Here is a 22106-nt window from a genome sequence, read left to right on the forward strand (position 1 = left end):
TCCTGCTCCCGCCAACTCGGGATCCACGGCGTGGGGCCGCCTTCGCCTCAGCCCCGGTGATCCAGACCCTCAGGGGCCTCCTCTCTCAGGCGCTGCAGGACACCTTGGGGCGTGGGGTCCCCAAACCCGAGATCCCGCCCCTCCCTGCCTCGGGCCCCAAGAACCCGTCACCCCAGCTCGACCCCTGAGGCACAACCCCAAGAGAAAGACAGCTATTGACTAAAAGTTCAAAGTTTTAATCCGAAATTGGACAAGTGTTGGGAAAACCAAACTTCGGCCACAGCAACCCCTCCCCCTCCCGGCCGGCCGCCGCGGGTGGCCCCAAAGGGCGCCGAGCGACTCCAGGTCGCGGGGCGGACCCCCGGGCCACGCCCTCACGCCCCGATTGGCTGGTCAGAAGCTGGACTGCAGCAGAGTGACGCGCAGAGGCCACGCCCCCTCGTCCGGGGTCAGGGCGGGAGGGGCGGGCCCCGAGGCCCACGTGCTCTCCCAGGGGGCGGGGCCCGGGCCACGCCCACTGCCTGGGCGGGAGAACGCGGTGGAGCCGGAATTGGCCAGGGCGGGAGACCTGGGGGGCGAGGTCACCTGGGGCGCGGGATCAGACGCGGGCGGCGCAGGAGGGAGAGGGTCCGCTCGGGAGTCCGCAGGCCCACCTGGAGAGGGCAAGTGGGGGATGAGAGCGACAAACTTTGGGACCCCAGGCCTTTCTCCCCCCAGACCTTGGACAGGGGTTCCCTCCTGCCGAGGACCGAGAACCAAATGCTGGCTCGCCTTTCCTCGTCACGACAAACGCTCTCACAAGGACCCAGGACCCGGGTCTCCGACACCCTCTTCCCGAAAACCTAGGGCCCCAAGGTCCCCGGCCCTCCTCGCCTGTCATCATTTTGTGCCACTGCGACGCCTCCGTGGCCAGGGCGTGAGAGAGGCTCAGGACTCGCTCCCGGTGACCTTCGGACGTCGGCAAATACGGGGTGGCGTTCCTTGGACTAGGGGGAAAAAAGAAAAGATTGGGGGGACGCGTACTAATAGCCACTGCGGAGAGGACCACAGTGCCGCGCGCGTCCTTCTGGGAGTTGTAGTCCCCAGCACGTGTCTCCAACGGACTTTTAAAAAGGCGTGGCCTGGGCCTTCTGTTGGCTCAAGGGGTTAAGCACCTCACTAAGAAACAATCCGCAGCCTCTGCAGCACGAGTTCAACCCCCAGTCAGCCAGGGAGCAACCCACATGGCGCAGCAGACCTCTCCTGTCTCGCCCGCTGCTGCCCTCGGCAGTGTACTTGGGTCAGTCTGCCTGTTCTGCTCCCCACTCTGTCTCTGGTGACTCCTCTCACCCCCCGCACCTCTGGCCTGTACCCCAGCTCTTATATGCATAATTTTTTTTTTTTTTAAAGCTGTGGCCTTCACAAAAGCCTGTGTTTTGCCTGATGTGTAATTCACTAGTCCATAAATTTTACCCAATTCTCTGACCTGGGGGCCAAGTTAGACCTTCAGGGAGTTTGGAGAACTACAGTTCTCACTAGGGATCTAGGGCTTTCTGGTGCCACAGGAACTCAAGTACTTCTGAAAGGCATATTTCAGAAATCAGGAACATTAGTAATAATGTTACTTTCCTCTGCTTTAGCAAATCCATTCCCCTACTCCTTACACCCCCTCCAGGTGCTTACCTGCTCCAGGACCCTGAGCTTCTGAGAAATTTCTGGGCTCCTGAGTAGCCAAGGGCAGGCTGCAAGGAAATGGGGTGTTAGAATTCCTCCCCTGGGAAACCCCACCTTCTCATTTAATGATGTAGAAGAGGGGGACCAGAGAGAGGATGAAATTACCCCAAAGATTCAACACATGGAAAGCAGCAATGGATTAAAAAAAAACACCACCCACCACTCCTACGTACCCCCTTCTGTGTTTTGGGAAAAGTCTTCCTGCAAAGAATCCCTCTTTTCCACATGATGGAGGTAAGAGTCACAAAGGAAGTCTCCCCTCTTTACCTCTAACAAGATCAGAAACAGACCCTCCAAATTTACATTCTTTACCTCATAAATGATTGACTAGACTGTTTGTTCCCCCAAAGAAACTAACTAGGCAGAAAAAAAAAGTTTTGTATTTAACTGACTCAGCAGGATGCCCATTCCCCACTGTAAAATCATCCCATGTATGACATGTCTATCTAATTCCTCCCTGGGAAGGTGGAAAATGAAACCCCCCTGCTGAGGCGCTCTGATCTTCTCTGATTCAGGGCGCTCTCCATGGCAACAGCATGAATTTAAATTCGGTTCCTTGCTGGTTTATTTGGATTTTCCCCCCAACATTTGACAAGTAACAACTGCAAAGGAAACGGAGCCTGGTCCAGACCCAAGACCCCCACTTGCAGGGAGAAGGCAGGTGATACTGAAAAGTTGTCTCTACCCCTTCCCCCACCCCTCCACTTGGGAAGGAAGGTAGAAGTAGGGGTGAATCTGAAAGCCCATGAGGTTGGGCACGTGCCTGTTCACAGGGAGGAAACCCATCACCATCCACCCACCCTGCTCCCCTCACCCTCTGGTCGGTGTCAGGATGGCATCTGGCGGGGGTCAGTGTCCTCCCCAGGGTGAGGCGCCCAGGGGAGGCTGGGCGAGGAAGAGGCCGCCCACACTCCTGGTTTCTTCGCATCCTCTCCAGCTGCTCCTGGGCACTCATCCGGGGACGGGCCAGGGGAGCCTGGAGGCGAGAAATGTCTGGAGACCCCAACCTTGGCCTCCCTTTGATCTCTTCCCTGGATCTCTGAGCTCTAGTCTCACCCCCTCCAGCAAGGTCACCACCAAGCCACAGGGCTCTCTCAGCACCAGAGCTGACACCCCTTGACTCCATGCATCCTCCCTTCACCCACATGGGTCCTCAGGACAAAGCATTGGAAGCCTGTGTGACTGGGTCTCTACCCACCAGTCTGGTCTCAGCTCCCTCAGCGGCCCTGCAGAATGCGAAGACCCCGCCTAATAAGGCTCCACTTTCCCGGGCAGACCAGGTGTCCTCCCGCTAATCCTCAGGGCTCTGGGTTATGGGTGACAAGAAGCCACTGCGCCAGCTCCAACCACGACAGGAAGGATGGCAGCTATTGAGTGAAGATCCACTGGGGTTGGCCTTAGAAAGAGAGGACTTCACAAACTCTCTCTTGACCTCAAAACCAGACAAAATTTGAGGGGACATCATGTGACAATAGTTCAGCCGCCACCAGCTCCCCGAGGCTGAGAGAGGCATCGAGCGCCTCCTGGGTGGGGGTGGGGGGTGTATGGCCCTGCTGACACCTTGATCCTGACTTCTCCCCTTAAGAACTTGGACCTCCCTGATGCCTCAAGGGGTTAAGCACAGCACTGTGAAGCTATTCTCAGCCTCTGCAGCATGAGTTGGATCCCTGGCCAAGGAGCTACCCACATGGCACAGCAGACCTCTCCTGTCTCCCTGCTGCTCCCCTCAGCAGTGTATTTCAATCATTCTACCTGTTCTGCTCCCCAATCTGTCTCTGGTGAATCCTTTCACACCCCCCCGCAGCCCCCCCCCCACTTCTGGCCCACACCCCAGCTCTTGTATGCATAAATAAATAAATCTTTAAAAAAAAAAAAAAAGAATGGGCAGGATAGCTAAACAGACACTTCTCCAAAGAAGACACACAGATGCCAACAGGCACAAGAAAAAACACTGGTCATCACTTATCAGGTAAACACAAATCAAACCATCATGAAATACCACCTCCCTCCAGTGAGAATGGCCTGCATCTAACACGACCCCTGTCTCCAGAGTCCCCGTGGCCGCTGAGGTCACGAGCATTTAGACATGTGAACACTCAGGTACTTGCTTCATTTGCACCTGGCTCTGTGACATCATGTTTGGTAAAACCTTTTCCAGTGAAGTAGAAAAGGTCTAGCCTATTTTTATTCCCCTCTGGCTCATTCATGTAGTAGGGCATTGCCATACATATAATTTTTTTAACTTGACAGTAAAATCGAAATGTTATGAATACCTTTTATCCCATTTGCTATGAATAATTATATATCTGGGGGGAGAAATTTTAATGTATTTGATGATGGGGGCTCCACAAGACACCACTGGAGGTTTTTCATGGTACATAGCATTTGTTGGGGCCTATAGGGCTGAAAGTTTAGTCTCTCCCAGGCCCAGCGGGCAGGGATGGGAAGTTTGAACAGATAAAGGAAAGTGAAGAATTACCTGTGACCACTGAAGGCTGATGTAAATTTTATTTATTTTGCATACAAGAACTGGGGTGTAGGCCAGAAGTGCAGGGGATGATGTGTGTGAGAGGATTCACCAGAGTCAGAGTGGGGAGCAGAACATGCAGGATCCACTGAAACCCACCACTAAGGGGAGCAGCAGGGAGACAGGAGAGGTCTGCTCCGCCATGTGGGTCAGCTCCCTGGCTGGGGATCGAACTCAGGCCGAAGGCCCCTGATGTAAATTTTAAAGAAACCCAGGCACTAACCACAGCCTGACACTTTAGTAGTCAGGAGTCAGTCCGGATCTGCATCTTAAATCTTAGAGCCCTGCAAACTCAGAGTATAAGAAAGCGCCAAACTTTTCTTTCGGTGGCCAGACCACCACTTTCTCCGTTGTCCCTGCAGCAACGCTGTCATTTAATAAATCTGCCTTTTCTGCTTTCCATACAGTCTCTGGTGAATTCTTTCACGGAGGAGACCCCTGCGTCCCTTCCCTGCAGGAGATTCCCTGTCCTTACTTCACTCGAGGGTGCATACGCACCCTACTACCTAGCTGGAATCTGCAGCACTTTGCATTTTGAATTACATTTGGCTTTGGATGAGGTATGTATCTAGGTCGATGTGTCTAGAATCCGGCTGCCTGGCAACATCGACGCTTCTTTTAAGTAACAAACAATTGTTACTCTGCACACTGTCTCCTCCACCCCTCCCTGGGGCAGCCCTCCAGGCTGTTCCCCACATGGCCACCAGAGGGCGCCCGTTCCCACTAACTGCAGTGCCAGCTGTGGCAGCCCAGGAGGCGGGAGGCCGGGAGGACTCTCAGAACCCTCCAATCTCCCCGATGCCTCAAAGTCCAAGTCCTCCCCTTGGACCACAAGGTCCTGCAAAGATCCATCTGCGTGCTCGGTTCCAGCCGCAATGGCTTTCTACTTGCTCCGCCTGCAAGCCAGGTCAGCTCCTGCCTCAGAAACTTGCAAAGTCTGTTCACTTTGCCTTTAATGCTCTTGTACCAGATGTCCCCAAGGCTGCTCCCTCTCCTCCTGCAGCTATCAGCTCACAAATCACCTATCCACGAAGCCTCCCCAGACCACGCCATTGACCTTGCTCTCCATCTGTGAGCATCCCAAAGTTCCTTGACCCTGTTCTGCTTTTATTTCCTTTTAACTTGTATCAAATAATGCATAGCAAGTTGATTGCTTGTCATCTGCCTCCTCCGAGAATCTTGAATATCACATTCACGACAGAAAGATTTCCTTCCCTCATCTTTCATCAAGCACTTTAAATGCTCGACGCGCTAGAACTTTGTGTGGGTGGAAATGTTGCATGCATTGACTGTCCCGCAGGGCAGCTACTGGCCACAGGTGGCTCCTGAGCTCCCGAAAGGCAGCCAGTGCAGGTGCATTTACTTTATTTTAACTCCTTTAAAGTTACGCAGCCTCATGTGGCTGTAAACTAAAATTAACTGTTAAAAGGATACGCCTCTTCCGGTGAGATCATATAGGGTGTCAAGCCCGAGAGCAAAGGGAGAGCAGGACTGGCCTGATAAAGGAGCTGCATCAACAACAAAGCGTTTCTGGGCAAAACTTCAAGGACTGTGGAGTTGCTAAAACTCCAGTTTCCAGAACATAAAGCTCTAAAGAGACAGGGTAAGTCTAATAAACCCGCCCCCCTTGTTTTCCTCGAGGCATAGACAACATCGGAGAGATGCGTTTATTGGACACCTGCCCCAACTTTCTCTGTAAAAATCCTTGAAAATGTAAAATGTTTTCCTTGCATAAAATTCTCTTCGGGAAGCTCAGAATTTGGGCAGCTTTCCCAGAGTTCTCCGGAGGCTGTTCCTGGGCTCGAGTCCTCAGTCTTGAATCTTTGGTAAAGACGCTTAATTTTTGTTTGCCCCAGTTTATTTAAGCCCACATGGCTCCTGGCTCCCTTATGAGACAGCCAAGTGGGTATGTGGTAAATAGTTGTTGAATGAATGAATGATAAATGAATGAAGTGCTTGCTCTATTCCAGGTGCTATTTTTGACCCTGAGGGTATTTGTCTAGTTTGAATCCTCACATCAGCTCTGGGTGGTGGGCATTGCCATCTGCTCCAGTTTGCAGGTGAGGAAATGGAACAGAGAGGTTTAGTAACAGACCCAAAGTCACACAGCTCAGAAGTGGCAGAAACCAAACCCAGTCTTAACAATCTTATCTGTCTCTCTCTGCTCGGGGCGGGGGGTGGGAGGGTGACCTTAGAACTCCCCTCTCCCAGCTGTTTCCCCAAGAGTGACAAATCCATGGCGGCCAGATCCAGGGGCTACCTGATGGATGGCCTACCTTGGTTCCTGGCTGGGGGGAAGGAAGACGGCGGCCCTCAGGGCTGGAAGCACGAGAGACTCTTGGAGACCCAAGACCTGGAAGGGCAGAAGGGGACGTGGTGAGGGCACGGAACGCCAAGCAAGCCCCACCCAGCCCAGGGCACTCACCTGAAGGAGGACTGGCCAGGTCTCTGTTACCCGCCGGGGGCCGCCCCCAGTCAGCCTCGGGGGACCGAGATGAGCTCAGTTCCAGAGACTCAGGCAGGCTCTGCAAGGGTTGAGAAAGGGGAATGATGACTGTTATTGTTACTACCATTTCGCAAGCACTGGGCAGTGAAGATACCCTAAGTGTAGGATTAAGGCTATAAACCCTACCACAGCCCGGGCTGGAAGGGATTCGGAGAAACAGGAACCCTATTACCCTGCTGGTAGGGATGTGAATGGAGCAGCCATTATGGAAAGCCATCTGGATTTAGCTTAAAAAACTAAAAAGGGAGGGCTTCTCTGGTGGTGCAAGGGGTTAAGACACAACCTATGAAGCTATCTGCAGCCACGGCAGCATGAGATCGATCCCCAGCCAGGGAGCTACCCACACGGTGCAGCAGACCTCACCTGTCTCCCTGCTGCTCCCCTCAGCAGTGTATTTCAGTAGATCTGCCTGTTCTGTTCCCCACTCTGTCTCTGGTGAATCCTCTCACCCCCCACACCTCTGGCCTATACCCAGTTCTTGTATGCATAAATAAATAAATCTTTTTTTAAAAAACTAAAAAGGGAAATACAGTATGACCTGGAAATCCCACTCTTGGGGACCTATCTGAAGAATAGGAAACCATCAGCTCAAAGCAATATGAGCTCTCTGGGTTTCTGATAGCCTGTGACTGGCGAGGACGTGGGGCAGCCTAAATGCCCATCCACAGACAGGACTGGACATTCCACCCACACTCTGGGATACCAGTCAGCGCCAGGAGAAGTGAATGGCGGCCACTTCTAGCACATGGAGAGAGTCTGAGGGAGTGATGTGCATAAAGCAAGTCACAATGACAAAAAATAAATAGCAGACATTTACCTGGCAGATGATTTGCTAAAGTAAAATAATTACCAAAACTAGCAGACGTTCATCACACAGCGAGGGCTCTCAGGTTAAAAGGCAGGAAGAGGGAGAAGGTGACAAGCAGATATAAGGGATGGCAGCGGGTGTAGGGGGTAGGGTTAAAAAATAAATAAAATGTATTTGTCTACTCTGATTATTGCTGTTCCAACTTTCACTTAGAAGTACCTGCCTGCTAGGTATTTACACATTACACCTATGCCTTGTTTAATGATTTTTTAAAATTTATTTTTATTTATTTATGCATACAAGAACTGGGGTATAGGCCAAAGGTGGGGGCGGGGGGGAGGCATTGAGAGGATTCACAGAGTGAGGCGCAGAAAAGGCAGAATGACTAAAACACACTGCTGAGGGAAGCAGCGGGAGACAGGAGAGGTCTACTGCACCATGTGGGTCAGCTTCCTGGCTGGGGGTCAAAATCAGGCTGGGGCAGTGATAGCGCTGAGGCTTACCCCCTGGGCCACGAGGGAGGCCTAGAAATGCAAGGTTTTATAAAGGTAATGCATTGGGCACGGTGCTAAGCATAGTGTATTCTCTTACTGAAGCCTCTTGATGAATCTATGAGGCAACTATAGCTCTGTCTTACATATGGGGAAACTGAGGCTCAGAGAACTAAGTCAATGATGGATTTAACAAAGACAGCAGAGCTGGGATCTGAACCCAGGTCCCTCCTAGATACGTCACCTGAAGGTCAGGGCAAGCATCATCTCTAATCCAGCATTGACAGTAGTGGCTCCTGCTTCCTGAGGACCTACTCTGTATCCATTTCTGCTGCTCATAAAAACCCTACAAGGTAGGGTCATTGGTGTCTGGTGAATGTTAAACAAATCCTCTTTTCAGAAAGACACATACTCCTATGTTTATAACAGCACTATTCCCAATAGCCAAGTGCCCAAATGATGGATGAGAGGATAAAAATGCGGTCCATATACACAATGGAATACTACTCAGTCATAAAAAAGATGAAACTTTGCCATTTGTGACAACATGGATGGAACTTGAGGGAATTATGCTAAGTGAAATACGTCAGATGGAGAAAGACAGACACTGTATGATTTCAGTTACTTGTGGAAAGAATAAAACTAAAACAAACTCTTAGACACTGCAACAGAATGATGTTGAAAGGGGAAGGAGAGAGGGGGAGAGAGGTAGAGAGGCTGATTAGTGCTGATTAGACATTTTGTGGTGGGCATGGTGAGAGAATATAATCTTGGATTCTACACAGGGTTGTAAAATAATGTTACAACAATTCTTTAAAATGCCTCTTTGGGAGAAACGAACCTAGGTTTGTCACATGTGTCAATATCCATGGTACAAACATTCCCCCCATGATCAATTTCAAGCTTCCAACATGACATCCTAGAATGTGGAGTTAAGAAGAGATGCAGGCCAGGCTCTTGGGAGGTGCTGAGAGCCAGCTATGATCACAATATAACAACGAGAAAGCAAAAGCTTCTGGAACTTCAGATACTTGCCTGAGGTTGATTAGCTGGTCAAGGGAGACAGAGGTGAGTCGGTGGGCATTCGGTTAGGCCAGGGGCAGATGGGACAGGAAGTTGAGGTGGGAAGAGAGGTGTGTGAGTCTTACCTCCCTCTCTGAGGATTCCTCGATTTGGAGTGCAGGGGATGGGGAGTCAGGCTCAGTGTGTGTGGGTGGTTTCTGGGGACCCCCCAGACCGGCCAGTGTGTCTTCCACCATCCACAGCTGCTGCTGAGCAGATGCTCTGTCCTGGGGTGAGCGGGGTTGGGGGGAAGGAATTTGTTACTCAAGAATTGGAAGATGCATGGAAAGTTAAAGGTCAGAGACAGGGTCTGAAATTGACTGGCTGTGTTTACGGAGCCATACGAGGACTATGTGTGCTAATGGAGGCTGTATGTGTGGGTATCTCTTTGCACATGGGTATGCCATTGACCTACCACCACTTCTCATAAACACTCTTTTCTGTACTGCTGCAGTGTTACCTCTGTCAGAAAAAGGTGATACAAATGCATGAGTCTGTTACTGAATGCCCTAGTCTATTGCTTTGGTCCATTTGTCTAACCTTGAGTCTTAGTAAATGTAGTTTTACAGTCAGACATAGTCCCCAAACTTTGTTGCTGGACGTTGCTTTGGTTACTGCTGTAACAAGAGTCATTTTGTCAATCCACATTAAAACCTCCTGGATTGGTTTTGGGGTTCTGCATCCCCATTGGAGAACCCAATCTGAGGAGCCTACATGTTTACATTATTCCATTATTCCATGAACATGGTCTGCCTCTCCATCTATGTGGGTCTTCTTTTACTTCTCTCGATCGCTTGAGGCTTTCAGAGTAGATGGCTTGCATAGCTTTCATTACATTTCTCCCTGAATATGCAGTCTGTGTTAATTACAAACACCAGTGTTTATAAATAATTCTTATCTAATTGTTTGGTCCTAGCATGCAGGAAGTCAACTGGTTTTTGCACATTATCCTTGCATTCAGTGACCTTGCTAAATTTGTTTATTCTAGTTTATCTGGAGATTATTTTGAATTTTTTATGTTTACAAAATCATGTCATGATTTTGTAAATCATGTCTGTAAATCAAAACCACTTGAGTTCGTCCTCTCGGTCCTTATTAACTTTGATTTATTTCACAGACTCGTGTACTTCATACCAGGACGTCTGGTATGAAGGCAAGTTTTCGAGATTACACTGTCGACAATAAAGCTTACTGGAGATTTTTTTATAGATGACTCATCAGATTAAGGATGTTTCCTTCTAGTCTGACTTGGTTGAGGCTTTTATCATTTCTTCAAAGATTTTTCCTGCATTTACTGGAATGATGTGTGGTTTTCTGCTTTATTCTGTTAAATGTGGTGAAATACATGGACAGGTTTTCAAGAGTTAAACTAAAGTTGTATTTCTGTAACAAAACTAACTTGTGATGTATTGTTATTTTCATAGATTGCTGGTGCTGAGTAATATTTAACACCAATAGGAGGAGGGTTAGAGCTGACAGGTGGACTTTAGGAAGAAATAGGATAGGTTTCGTGTGAAGAGGCTGGGATTCAACCCCAGAGTATGCATATAATACCAGAAGCCAGAGTTTCTTAGCTAGACATGTGTTTTAGAAACTCAACCACTAGGTTCAGAAAGACGAAGTGGATCTGAGGTTTAGCATCAGAGCTTACACTTCCGGACTGGGGCTTGAACAAAGGGACTGGATTTAGAACTGGAAATTCCAGAGGATAAATTTAACAGCATCAGTCAGGATGCAGAATGCAAGACATGAACTTGCAGGATGGGGAAGGGCTGAGGAGTGGAGTTTTCACAAGAAGGGCAGGACTTCAAAACAAGACAAGAGATTTAGAACCAGAAACATGAGTGGTTCCGAAACTGAAGGTAGGTCTGAACTACCACAGGGCTTTTTAATTAAAAGACAAGACAAAGTGGGGGGTCCTGGGGGAAAAAACAAAAAAGACAAGACAAAGTGGGAGGGGCTTGGGATAAATGTGGCTTAAATGTAGCTTACTATCTACCAAATACCTACGTGTTTAATAGTCATTCACTTATTTGCTTACATTTATGAAACCTTCACAACGATCTTATAAAGTGGGATTTTGTGAGCAGGGCTTAAAGGCCTAGAGTGTTTCCATGTGAACTTGGAGTCAGAGGTTGTGCTGCTGGGCCTGGGGCTTTAGGGCAGGGATGTACCTGGGGGGCCCCAAGGTGCAGCAGGTACTCAAGGGTCTCTCTCAAGGTGCCCAGCTCCTGCTCCAGGCCGCTGTACGTGTCCCAGACCCGCTCTCTCTCCTTGGTCCCAGAAAGAGGAGCCACAGGTTAGCACGCCTGCCAGCCAAATCTTGTCCCCAGTCCTTCTGTCCCCAGGGGGGTAGGGTAGCCTGGTCCTGGTGCCCTGGAGGCAGGGGGAGGGGGGGAATCTATGGACTTTAATTCCCAAGGATGTCTGTGCTCAGACTACTGAGCACCCATGTCTATTTGGAGCCTATCCTTCCAACTGACTGCGAGTGTGGACAAATAACAATTTCCTCTGAATCCTCTGGATCATCTCTGCACTCCCCTCGGGCAGCAGAGCCTACAGATCTAATGAATTATTGGAACAGTCAAGACCACCCCCCCCATGCATCCCGGAGAGTAGAAATGTCCTTTTGAATAATAGTAATAATAACAATAACAATAATACAGCTGACATTTGTTAGGTGCTGTGCTTAGCTCTCCCTCAGTTTTTATGCGGTAGGTACTCTGAATGTGAGCATTTTAGAAGTTATCATAATTATAATTAACTCTTAAATGCAGCTTACTATCTACCAAGTACCTAAATGTTCAATATTCATTCACTTATTTACGTATATTTATGAAATCTTCACAACGATCTTAGAAAGTAAATACTATTTTTAGCACCTCACATTTCCAGGAAGTATCTAAGGCCCAAGGGGTTTAGTAATTTTTATTTTTGTTTTTTTTTTAAATAAATCCCCTCTATGTATTTCATATAACTCCCTGACCGCCATACACACCCCCCCAAATCTATGCATCAGTCATTTTTCTTAAGGTCACCCAGTTACTATGAGTAGAAGCTCATGCTACTATGAGTAGGAGCCAGGAAACCTGTATCAAATTCTCCTCTTAAGCCACTACATTAAATTCTGCTGCCTCTGCTTGCTTCTCATCCTCTAAAATTGTCACGATCACTGGTCTGAAATTTAGGGAAAAGGAAATTCCCAGAACTGTAGTCCTACGAGCCTTTAGGAACATGGGCCTTCGTACAATGGGTGGGGTCCGGGGGCCTCCCTGGAAGGCATGCACCTTTGGGGTGCTCACCTGGGTCAGGTGACAGAGGGTGGCCCTCACGCTGACCAGCCGGTCCTGTAGGAAGCGCTGTCGTCCCCAGGCCCTGCCAGGAACTGCAGCCTCCCTGGTTGTTTGGCCCATCTGCTGCCGGGTCAACTCCAGGGCTGCTTCTAGCTGCTCCTGCATCCAGATGAAGCCACACCCAACCCCAGGGAGAGAGAAGTGTCCTGCGTTCTTGGGCAAGCTGGGATCAGGAAGGACTTGGGGCAGGTGGGGAGGCCATGTGTCCATCCCCTGTCCCAGCAGCCCGTACCTTCTCCTCCTGCCTCTGGTCTATCTCCTCCTGCAGCCTCCTGAGGAGCCGATCCTGCCCACACAGCTTGTTCAACAGGGACTGGAGAAAAGAAAACAGGAGCTCTGAACGGGCCAGGCCTGGCTCTGCACCCACCTCCTCCCCCCACCACATAGAACATTCTCGCCTCAGTTCTGGGAAGTTGGATCAGGGGCACTTACATCTGTCTCCAAGCTTTGGTGGAAAGGTGAGTCCAACGGGGGACCCGGCTAAGGAAGACAGAGAAATTGGGGGTCACATGGACAAACAGATCCCTATTGTAATTCAGTGCTGAGTCACTCCCTATTTCTTTGGACAGACCCTTCTCCTTAGCAGCTTCATCGCAAGTTTTAGCAAACCACAGTAGGCCAAGTGCCCATCCGTGACTTTAGGAAGACCCAATGGGCTCTGTTACCAAATAGTGAATGTAAATATTACAATAAAGTGGGGCGGGGTTGGGGGTGGGGAAATGTGACACTTTCTTTATGATTGAGAGGGAAACAAGAACGCTGGGGCACTCTGTTCCAGTTTAACACTGCATTAGAGACCTTGACCAGTGCCATACACTAAGAAAAAAGGAAACAAAGAAGGCCTCCCTCATTTCTCAAAGGTGGGGGAAAAAAATAAAGAAAAAAAAAAAAAACAAAGAAGGCCTCCCTGGTGGCACAGGGGTTAAAGTCTCAGCGCTATCAAGCTGTCACCAGCCACTGCAGAAGGAGTTTGATCCCCAGCTAGGGAGCTACCCACATGGCGCAGCAGACCTCTCCTGTCTCCCCGCTGCTCCCCTCAGCAGTGGATTTCAGTGGATCTGCCTATTCTGCTCCCCACCTTGTCTCTGGTGAATCCTCTCACCCCCTGCACCTCTGGCCTAGACCCCAGTTCTTATATGCATAAATAAATAAAAAATAAATCTTAAAAAAGGAAAAGGAAACGGAAACAAACAAATATAAGGATAGGAAAGCAAAAGATAAAACCATCCTTGTTGACAGATAATATGCTCATTGATCCTGTAAATCAAAGAGTGATTAGAACCAAGAAGAGAATTCAGCCAAGATGCCAGGTGCAAGATGGGATGCAACACCAATAGCCTATCTAGACACCATCTAGATAGAAAAGGTTATTTTTTAAAAGAAGACATCATCCAAATAGCTATGAAACTAAAAGAAATTCAGGAGTTCTCTTAACTGAGAGCACAATGGAAAACCTTTTAGATTAAAAAAAATAAAAATAAAAACAGAACAACCCGGAAGGTGATATGAATGAACAGAGAGATGTGCTCTGCGCTACCCAGCTATGGCTGCCTTAATAAACTACTAGAAGTGCCTACCCAGAGGCCTTGAAATATCCAGTCTTAGCAGTCCAGGAGATGACATTCACCATAGCAAAAAAAAAGGGGGGGTGTGCAGGGGCTCTAGCAGATGCCCCAAGTTACCTACCAATAAAACCATGGAAGTGCGGGTGCTAGGAGGTTTCGGGGGAAGCTGGAGATATGTTGAGGTGCCAGAGGGAGCCTGGAAGGAATATTAAGATGAGATGTTTAGAAATTGGCATGTCTCAGCAATGAAAATTTGGGTGGCTAATTGAAGTACTTTAGGAGACTCTTCAAGGTGCAGGCTAGATTCCCATGACTCCCCCAACTCCCTGCTCTCCAGCTTTGTGTGCCACTGTGGGGACACAGAGAATGGTAATAAATGGACAAGACCAGCAGAATAGCCACAGGGGCCAAGGGAAGCTGCAGTCTACTCTTACATTTGTGGTTAGCTGTGGATATTCTGGGCTACAATCCCATAATGCTCAGAGTGACCAACTTGGCAAGAGAAACTGGATATATAAGGCATATGCAATTCTGCACTGCCTCGAAAGGTACAGGCTTGGAGGAGAGTTTCCGGACTACAATCTCCATAATGCTTAAGGGGTAATGCCAGAGACTGGCCTGAAAAGACAGCCCCCATGACTAATGGGAGATAAAGTCCATTCTCCCTTTCAAATCTGAACCCAGCTTTGCTTCTGTGAACTACAATTCCCATGACACTCAGGGGGCAATGGCCTAGAAACCACTTTGATAGACAGCCCAATGCCGCATGGGAAAGGTAGTCCCCCTCGCTGTCACTCTCTGCTCACCTGTGTTCTGGTCTCCTGACTCCAGTGTTGGGGACTCCGAGGGGGTCTTCCTCCTCCAGCCTCAGAGGCAAGTCCTCGGCGGGGAGTGGGTGGCCGGGAGAGGGTCTGGCGCTGGGGACCAATATCCAGGGGAGGCCGGACATCGATGCGACTCATGGGGGTGTGGGGCCTGGCTGGGGGTGCTGTGTCTCCAGAAGAAGGAGGTGCTCTGCGAGCAGGAGCAGAACTGGGCCGGGGGAGGCTCAGAGGGGAGGGTGGGCGAGAGAGCGGTGTGAACAGGCTGTGGGGAGGTGAGAATTAGTGAACTGGGTCGATGACAGCCCCTTCACCCCACTACCCACCAAGTCAGCTTCAAGGATGTGTCTCCCGTCAGTGTTTTTTACTGCCCCTCTGGAGAGGTACCTTCCGCTGCTGGCCAGATCCCCAGTTATTTCCCCCTTCAAGTCATCTCCTTAGGACTTCATCCCCACAGCCTCTGACCCCACAAAAACCCCAGCAAGTCACACTCAGGTGAGCAAGCACTAAGCCAGCCCCTACTCAGCCCCAGTCTCCACCCTTCTTAACCTCTGACGCTCAGCCCCAGGGAACCTCCTGGCCTCAGACTCTGTCCAACTCACTCCGGGCTCCTCGACCTCCGGATGCGGGATCCAGAGTGGAGGTCGATTGTGGGGCTGGGGGCGAGTAGTCCGGTTCTGCCACGACCCCTGGAGAGCCGAGCTACTTCTGGTGATTCTGAACGGCGCCCCTCGTCCCTTCTTCTCCCCTCTGGGGGGCCACCGGGGCCCCCAGGGCCTTCCCCCGGCTGGGGACGCACAGGTGACCTGGGCCGCCCACTAATGAGTGAACACAGAAAAAGACATCACCCTTGGAGCCCCATAACGGACCCTATCCTCAAATCACAGAGGAGGAGACGGGGGCAGCCCACAAAGGGAGGTCTATAAATCATTCCCATTTTGTAAATGGGGTAACTGAGGTCTGAGTGTGGAAGTGACTTGTGCAGGGCCACCAGATCCATCAAGGTCGCTAGGCCCAACGCCCCAGGCTATGTGTCTGCTGCCTGAAAACAGGGTGGGGACGGAGACTGGCTTGAGAGTTTTTTTAATCTGACATTGAGTGACAGCCTTAGGGGGTGGAGTCTTCTGAGGGGAGCAACCGGAGAGTGTAGAATATTGAAGAGGCTGGACCAGATGGGGGGCAGAGCTTGCAAGAGCAAGTCTTCCTGCAGATTAGAGCCCAAAGGGGCCCGCTAAAGGAACAGCGACAGGATGTTGAAGAGGCAGGGCCTCAAGAGGAGGAGCTAGGGGTGATTAGACAGACCCAGATTGGGGGTACAGGCTCAGGAGCGTGGCCTGGACTAGACCCACCAATCGTCCCCCTCCGCGCGGGAGGCGCGGCCCAGGGCCCGCAGCCAGCCCCGCAGGTCCTCCAGCGTGTCCGCAGCCAGGACGTAGGTCCGCATGCCCGGGTGCTCTGCCTGCAAGAAGAGAGAGCTGGAGCCAGGTGTCCAGGCCCTCTAAAGAGGAAGATGCCATGGATCCTGCTCAGGATCCAATGCCGACCCCCACCGCCTCGTGCTTTAGGGCCCACGACGGGCTGATGGACTCAAGGACCGGTGGACTCACAGTGAAGGTGAAACGCCGACCTCGAGGGGCTCCGGGCCCATCTGGTCTGATGCTGTAGCTGGGGAGCAGGACGCTGCCCAGGACGCTCTCTTCGCGGCTGTCTGCAAAAGAGCGGCTGGAGTTAGGGGTCACGCGGGATCTGGGGCCGGGAGACTCGGCAAAGGGAGGGGGCGGCCCACCCCATGCCGGCTGGGGCACTGACCCTTGTAGTAGAAGAGGCAATGGCCAGAGAGAACGAACCAGCGGCGTTTCCAGAGCCGGAGCCCAGCGCTGTCCTGGGGAGAGAGTGGGAGGGAGACCTAAGTAGAGGCGAGAGGGGAAAAGGACATGGACGCAGTACACGTGGGGCAGAGGCCCAGGAGGAGAGAAGCAGACACGCGTGCTGGGCAATAGGGTCTGACGGAGAACCGGCAGCCTGGGTCGTAGTTGACAGGACACAGGTTCCGGGCGATCAGACTGACCCATGTGGAGCGGTGGACTTCCAGCTCCACAGCTTTCAAACCATGCCCTGGAACAAGTCTCTCCCCCCTAGGACATTCATGTTTTCCCGTCTGTCAGAAACAGAAGTCACAGGAAAGCTGTGGTAGCGCCTGAGACGCAGAGGCGAGGGAGGTGGCACGGAGCCATCACCCTGAGCCCTGTGTCTCCCCTCATGCCCTCTTCGACCCCTTCCCACACAGTCTTCTAAAATCACACCCAGGCCTCCCTGGTGGCGCAGGGGTTGAGGCGCAACCTGTGGGGCAATCTGCAGCCACTGCAGCACGAGTTCGATCCCCGGCCACATGGCGCAGCAGACCTCTCCTGTCTTGCCCGCTGCTCCCCTCAGCAGTGTGTTTTGGTCAGTCTGCCTGTTCTGTTTTCTGCTCTGTCTCTGGTGAGTCTTTCACCACCCCCACCCCCACCCCCACACACATCTCTGGCCTGTGCCCCAGCTCTTGTATGCATAAATAAATAAATCTTTAAAAAAAATAAATAAAATCACACCAGATCCCATGGGTCCCCTGCTCCAGAGATTGCTCACCACCGGGCTTAGAATAAAGCGCAGATTCCTCATGGACAGTATTGATTTGCATGAGAATCACCAGGGACGCTATTTTTTTTTTTTAACACAAATTCCCGTTTCCAGAGTAGCTTTATCCTGATGCTGTGGCTCTGGGGTGGCCGTGACAACAGGCACTGAGAGAAAGTTCCCAGGCAAGCTGAGGGTGCTGGTCTGGAACCAGCCCTTGAGAACCACAGCCCTGCAGCCCCTCTTCTCTCCCCTTGGCTCACCCAAACTTCAAACTTTGACCTCTCGCCCCTCAGCCTCTTGGGAAGTCATCCCCTGTGCTTCTATCTTCGTGGCATTTTCTGCAATCTGCAGTCATCAAGTCTACTTTATATACTCATGGATCGTCAACCCGCACCCCCATCCTGACTGTATTATATAGTGGTCCTTATGGATGGGGGTAACTCTGGATAATTCCACATTAGGTGACTGTGTCACTGTGTGAAAGTCACAGCAGGGGTCTAGGCTCCCTAGAGAGACCATTATCACGTAGCTCAACAAGACTGTAGAGCCTTTGTTTTATGTGAACAGCGTGTGCCCCAAGGTTTGGTCGTTGGCCTATGTTCAGGGGATGGTGAATGAACGAGTGAGACATGACAGAATAAAGGGAGAGGCGGTGATGCCAAAGTGAAACATATTTGGAAACTCGGGAGGAAAGAAACGAGACAGTCAAGGCCACAGCCTCGAGCGTCACGCAGAGTGTCCCTGCCCTGCTCCCACGCACTCCACCTGCTTATGAAGCCAGCCTCGGATGTGCACTGGGAGGTTGGGGTCCCTTCTGAGCGCATTGCCCCTCTTCCCGAAGGCATGCACCTTGCTCACGGCCCGGGTGGGTTTCTGAGGAGAGAAGGAGGAAGAGAACATGAGCTTGGCATGGGCCAGGGGAGGCGTGCAATGGGGTGCAGGCAAATGGGGTGCAGGCAGACTCCGGTCCTCGCTCGGCTGCCCTCAGACGCCAGGTCAAGGAGGAAGCTGGGTGTGGAGATCAGAATTTGGTGTGCACATGCCACAGGTGAGCGACACCTGGAGGGGCCGACGGAGGTGTTCGGGAGCAAGGCAGTGGCCAGTGGCTGATGGAGAAGGGATTATGGAAATAAGGATCTGCTTCCAAGGAGGGGAAGCCTTTGGCCAGAGAGCCTGAGGTGGAGCGCAGCCTGTGGGGTCTCAACGGGAAGTCTTGCCCCATCCCAGGTCCCCATCGTCAGGAGGGACCACCCGGCTGAGCCTGGGGATGTGGTCAGCTGGAATCGAGGGACACCTCGGGGCCAGCAAGTGACCTCTCTTAGCCATCATGTCCAGGGAAAGAGATGACTCCCAATCCTTCTCCTGTGCACTCAGGCACCTCAGAATCCACAGCCAGATCCCCACGGGCTGCCCGTCCTTGGAGACGGTGCTCACCAAGGCCAGGACCCAGTCAGTGGGTAGAGATGAGTGAGGGGAATGGCAGGAGGTCAAGGGCAGGAGCGTCCATCACGGATGGGGTGACAATGTAGGATACAAGTACCTTGGGCCTCATGGGCCTTATCTGTCAGAGAAGGGATTTTCCTCCTGGAATTTCAGGAACCGGCTAGATTGGAGGGCCAGACAGGACTTTCTCATCAAGAGTGGGTCTATTTCTGAGTTGGGAGCGGGGTGTTCGGGGAACTCGTGGCTGGGGAGTGGCTCTATCTTAGCAAGCAGAGTCCAGCTGAGTTGTTACCCTGGCTCTGATTTGGGAAAACACAAGGGGCGGGACCAGCTGGGAGCGCCTCTGAATTCCTAGCTGAGGCTGGTGGGCAATTTGAGACCTCAGGGGCAAACCCCCTTGCGAGGGAAACTTGCTCTTCACAACCAACCTCCCACCCCTGGGGTGGCACCGAGCCACCAGCGGGGCCCACTCTCCTCCCCAGCCGCCCACTCCGCCACCCCCCATGAAACTCGAACCTTGGTGCTCAGGTTGCTGATGGAGGAGAGGGTAGAGGCGCTGCTGGCCAGGCTGAGGCTGCTCCGAGGTCGAGCCTCCTCCATCAAGGGCTGGGGAGAGAAAGAAAGGAACTGTGTGCCTATGAGTGCAGCTGACCCTGCTGGGGACAGAGACGGGGTCAGGGGCTCAGAGGTTGGAGGAGGCTGAGGAGAAAGAGCCTGTTGTTTGGGGACTGGGGGGCTGGGGAAAGCCCTGGCCTGGGACCACATACCAAGGGCCATGCCAAGTGAGGTGGGCGGCCCTGGCAGCTGCAGGGGGGGGGGCAGCTGTCTACAGCCCAAGACAGAGAATAGGGGCTCTTTATTCTTGCCCCCCAGGAATTTGACCCCCCACCCGTGCTCAGGGACCCTTAATTCCCTACCTCTTTGCTGCATCCCCCAGTTACCTGTCTCCTGCCCTCCCACATGCACCCCCCAGACTGTCCCTGCCAAGTCCCGGGGTGCCAAAAACACACACCCAGGTATGCCCTCCCAGCCCAGCCTGGGAACTTACCAGTTCTGGGGTCCTGATCACAGGGGACAGCAGGCCAGTGACAGCCAGTCTCCCTCTCTCTGTGTCCCTTAAGGGCTGCCTCTCATAGCCACAGTTTTTGTCTTTCTAGTCTCTGGTGGTCTCTCTTCTTCTTGCGTTTAGATGATCTCTGGCCCCAGGCTCACCTTTCCAGCTCTCCTGTCTGTCGTTTCCAGTGTCTCACACTCATTCTCTCTCCTCCATAGCACGTTCCCAGTCTATTTCTGTCCAAACCTCCTCCCTTGGACTCAAGAGTCTCTTCTGGAGTCTGTCTCCTTCTCTCCCTCACACTCAGTCTCGTCCTCTTGCTCTCTGTCCCTCCACGTCTGCTGTTTCCTCCTCTCTGATTCCCCCTCTCACTTTCTCTTCCTCCCTCTCCCAGTTTCTTTCCTCTCTGCTGGTCTGCCAGCCGCCCACGCTGCTGTCTCCCCTCCCAATCCCGGCTGACCCCGCCCCTCTTGGCCTCCCCACCACAGCCTGACCCCTGGCTCAGCTGCCCCCACAGCTGAGGGGTGGGGCTGGGGGCCCCCCCCCCTTTGACTCCTGAGTCCCTGCTGGGCTGGTCCCTGGAGGGCCCCAGTGCCCTAAGGGCTGAGCTGGGATTCCTAAAGGTTTGGAAAATAGCTGAGCCCAGATAGCAGGGCCCCAGTGGGCTGTTCAAGGGCAGGGACCTGGGTCATTGAATGAAGAGAACTTGGATCTTGGAAGCCATGAGGGCTCAGACTCCTGGGTGTGAGCTAGGAGACAGGGCATCTGAGGTGTGAATTGAATGGGGAGGGGAGGAGGGACAGGGAGGAGCGGGCACAGCTGAAAATGTGGCTTTGAATGGATGGGTCCAGATCCTCCAGGGAAGAGGGAGTGGCTCTGGATTCCTGGACTCTGGCTAAAGCAGGGTCAAGTGGCCTTTGTCACATCTCCACCTTCTGTTCTAGACAGGGAATCTCACACACACGTTTCCTGAACCTATTTTGAGGAGCAAGATTATGGGGGGTGGAGGGGAAGCAGGCAGGAAGATTGTGTCTCTGGGCCTGTGACTTCGGGGAGATTTCCCATTCCTATGTGGTTAACCTGCTGCTAACAGATCAGAGTTTCAGTTTGTAGTGGCGGAAATTTTTTTTTTAAAGATTTTATTTATTTTGGGCCTCCCTGGTGGCTCAAGGGGTTAAGCACCACACTAGGAAGCAATCCGCAGCCTCTGCAGCAAGAGTTCCATCCCTGGCTAGCCAGGGAGCAACCCACATGGCACAGCAGACCTCTCCTGTCTCACCTGCTGCTCCCCTCATTGGTGTATTTCAGTCAGCCTGCTTGTTCTGTTCCCCACTCTGTCTCTGGTGAATCCTCTCACCCCCACATCTCTGGCCTGTACCCCAGCTCTTGTATGCCTAAATAAATAAATCTTTTAAAAAAAGATTTTATTTTGAAGTTTTATTTTATTTATGCATACAAGAACTGGGGTGTAGGGGAGAGGTGCGAGGGTGTGAGGGGATTCACCAGAGACAGAGTGGGGAGCTGAGTAGGCCAATCTATTGAAACACAGCGCTGAGGGGAGCAGCAGGCGAGACAGGAGAGGTCTGCCTTGTGAGTCAGCGCCCTGGCCGGGGATCGAACTCAGGGCGTCATCGTGGGCCATCTTGGTGGTTGCACTGAGACTTAACCCCTAGGCCACCAGGGAGGCCCAGGCAGGGGAATTTTTGTGTCGGTTTGAAGCAGGCAAATCCAGGATCACTACGGGAGGTTTCTGATGCTATACCCGGCCACCACATACTTCCTGAGCACCTGCTGTGTGCCAGGCCCTGAAAAAAAAGCCGTGAACAGGCCACGTGGCTGCCTAAAGGCTGCAGCGACCCCCGCGGGCAAATGCCTTTATTCCAAGCCTCAGTTTCCTCATCTGTGAAATGGAATCAAATACTGTCCCCCTCCCGGGAGGAAGCCGCCTGCATGGGAAGGTGGAGGACCCGAGCCCGGGGCCTGCCGGCTAAATAGCCGCGGGAAGGCGTTTTCTCGGAAGCAGCGAGGAGACAGCTCCACGCCGCTTGGGAGGCGTTTGATTGACAGCTGGCTGGTTTCGGGGGCGTGGCCACGCGCGCAGGCACCGTCGTGACGTCACACGCCCGGAAAGTCCGCGAGATTTC

The 22106-nt window shown here is 52.0% G+C and overlaps 1 protein-coding gene across 1 annotated transcript; it reads right to left on the reverse strand.

The window, feature by feature from the left end:
* Positions 1–381: 381 nt before the first annotated feature.
* On the reverse strand, positions 382–20404 carry PLEKHA4 (pleckstrin homology domain containing A4). Its single transcript, XM_037516937.2, has 20 exons — positions 19957–20404; positions 19425–19514; positions 18231–18338; positions 16656–16728; positions 16454–16554; positions 16196–16305; positions 15449–15664; positions 14832–15111; positions 14147–14221; positions 12893–12940; positions 12693–12773; positions 12410–12559; positions 11282–11380; positions 9194–9334; positions 6666–6765; positions 6517–6593; positions 2528–2689; positions 1663–1721; positions 874–986; positions 382–653 (listed from the first exon to the last, which is right to left on the reverse strand). Exons 2-20 carry the CDS (start codon positions 19506–19508, stop codon positions 394–396), a joined length of 2337 nt encoding a protein of 778 aa, XP_037372834.1. The 5' UTR covers positions 19509–19514; positions 19957–20404; the 3' UTR covers positions 382–393.
* Positions 20405–22106: the final 1702 nt, after the last annotated feature.

This window comes from Talpa occidentalis, unplaced genomic scaffold, assembly GCF_014898055.3.
Source record: "Talpa occidentalis isolate TD23 unplaced genomic scaffold, MPIMG_talOcc4v2.1 talOcc4.17, whole genome shotgun sequence".
NCBI lineage: Eukaryota > Metazoa > Chordata > Mammalia > Eulipotyphla > Talpidae > Talpa > Talpa occidentalis.

What these genes read in the sequence shown, in the direction of transcription:
- PLEKHA4 (XM_037516937.2), bottom strand. Translation starts at nt 19,508, where the DNA reads ATGGAGGAGGCTCGACCTCGGAGCAGCCTCAGCCTGGCCAGCAGCGCC. An exon ending in CGGAGGTCGAGGAGCCCGGA is followed by an intron (nt 15,112 to 15,448) that starts GTGAGTTGGACA and finishes ACCTCCCCACAG; the next exon opens with CCTGTTCACACCGCTCTCTC. An exon ending in GTCAGGAGACCAGAACACAG is followed by an intron (nt 14,222 to 14,831) that starts GTGAGCAGAGAG and finishes TATTCCTTCCAG; the next exon opens with GCTCCCTCTGGCACCTCAAC.